Here is a 1,770-nt window from a genome sequence, read left to right on the forward strand (position 1 = left end):
TCCGATCTTAAAATATAAATGTAAAAATGCTCTTACCATTAAAAGTTGGATCTAATATTTTTGTTATGTTGATGTTGACCATTGATTATATTTCAAGTCTGCTCTCTTATATGCTTCACAACTATAGGATCCCATGATATTGGTCGTTTCTGGACTTCAAAAATTAACGCATCTTTCTTTTCGCTATTCAAAATTTCTATTTTTGGAGGCATGACACGTAATTCTTCTGCCGTGAATATATGCGAATCAATGTGTTAGTTATCTTTGTGATTAATTTTATCAACGGAACTATAATACAGAAAAGTAAAGCGAAACATTAAACAGAAATGTATAAATGCACAAGTATTAAATCTTGAAATGTTAATATAACTTTATTTAATTTTGTAGTACTTTATGTACATTTTATAAATTCATGCAAGAATATAGGTGCCCTGTGCTCACACGGCTAAAGTATGCGCAATGCATAATCGTCCAGTCAAATAATTAAAAATTTGAAAAATTGCTCAATATATTACTCAAATAATCTTAAAAAATATAAAGTTAAATAACTTATAAAAATATAATCCATTCTCTTAAATAGTACAATAATCTTTATTATTTAATAAAGAAAAGAAAACCAGAATATACGCATATATACATTTTCGTATATATTATTAAGATAATTTTGTTTAACAATACTTAGCCGTGCTTTGAATTTATTATTGCACGAATGCCACTAAACTTAATCTCTATTTAACCTCTGTTATGGTTTTCGATAAAAATATAAGTAGTCGAATCATTATACGTGACCAAATAAAAGTCGTCAAACCATTATAAGATTGAGATTGACGATTGGAAAAATACCTAGACAGAATTTTAATTTTCAAACTTTAATCTCAATTTTAATCTCAATCTTTCGATAAAAATATCAGTAGTCGAATCATTACGTGACTAAAAAGTCATCAAACCATTGGCTAAGATTGAGATTAGATGAAGATTAGAAAAATAGAACGATAGATACGGAATTCTAATTTCCATACTCCAATTTCAATCTTAATCTCAATCACCAATGCGTAGTCTGATACCGGCTTTATCTTTGATTCAATAGTTTTTATAAGTGGGGAAATGTAATAAAAGCATCGCTGAGTTAATCATATCTGCATTTTGATATAAAAATTAATATCAAGTTACACTGGCACCTTGTTTTGGTTATAGCTCAATAAAATGTTGTTCGTAAATGTATTGATTTGTTCGGCTATTGTTTTAATAAGTTATTTCTTTTGGAACTTCTACCAAAAAGTGTTTTTTATCAAAAGATTAGACAATGTACCAGGATTAAAAACATTGCCACTTATTGGTAGTTTCTATCATCTTCTGAAAAATTTTGAAGGTATAATAACAAATAGTTATAATATTATTGAAGATAGAGAAGAATTTAAACAGAAATTTAAAAATAGCATCATTATCATCATCGGCCATTACTCCACTGCTGAAAATAGGCCTCCCGTGAATGCTTCCACAGTGCTTTGTTTTGTGCAGCTTGTATCACGTTTGTGTGTATACGTCGTAGGTCGTCAGTCTATCTAGTAAGTGTCCCTATTAGTGTGCCTTTAAGAAAATTTGTTTATTACTGAATTAATTACTAAATACTGTAGCTTTCAATTTGTCTGTTTAAAGTTACTATCGATTTTTCAAATATTTCTTTTTCTTATGAAATTTTTTTTTGTGTAAAAAATATTAATATTTTAATATATTTTAATAAAATAAAAACAATGTTTTGTCCCTATTAGT

The 1,770-nt window shown here is 27.6% G+C and overlaps 1 protein-coding gene across 1 annotated transcript in view; it reads left to right on the forward strand.

Moving 5' to 3' along the window:
* The first annotated feature begins 1,126 nt into the window (after window positions 1-1,126).
* Window positions 1,127-1,770, forward strand: part of LOC105456289 (cytochrome P450 4c21-like) — a 7,373-nt gene continuing 6,729 nt past the window's right edge. Inside the window, exon 1 of the mRNA XM_011700235.1 lies at window positions 1,127-1,369. Within this exon, the coding sequence (XP_011698537.1) occupies window positions 1,204-1,369 (166 nt within the window). The 5' untranslated portion in view covers window positions 1,127-1,203. The remainder of the gene's footprint in view (window positions 1,370-1,770) is intronic.

The sequence above is a fragment of the Wasmannia auropunctata genome, unplaced genomic scaffold (assembly GCF_000956235.1).
Source record: "Wasmannia auropunctata unplaced genomic scaffold, wasmannia.A_1.0 LD336106.1, whole genome shotgun sequence".
Classification (NCBI taxonomy): domain Eukaryota; kingdom Metazoa; phylum Arthropoda; class Insecta; order Hymenoptera; family Formicidae; genus Wasmannia; species Wasmannia auropunctata.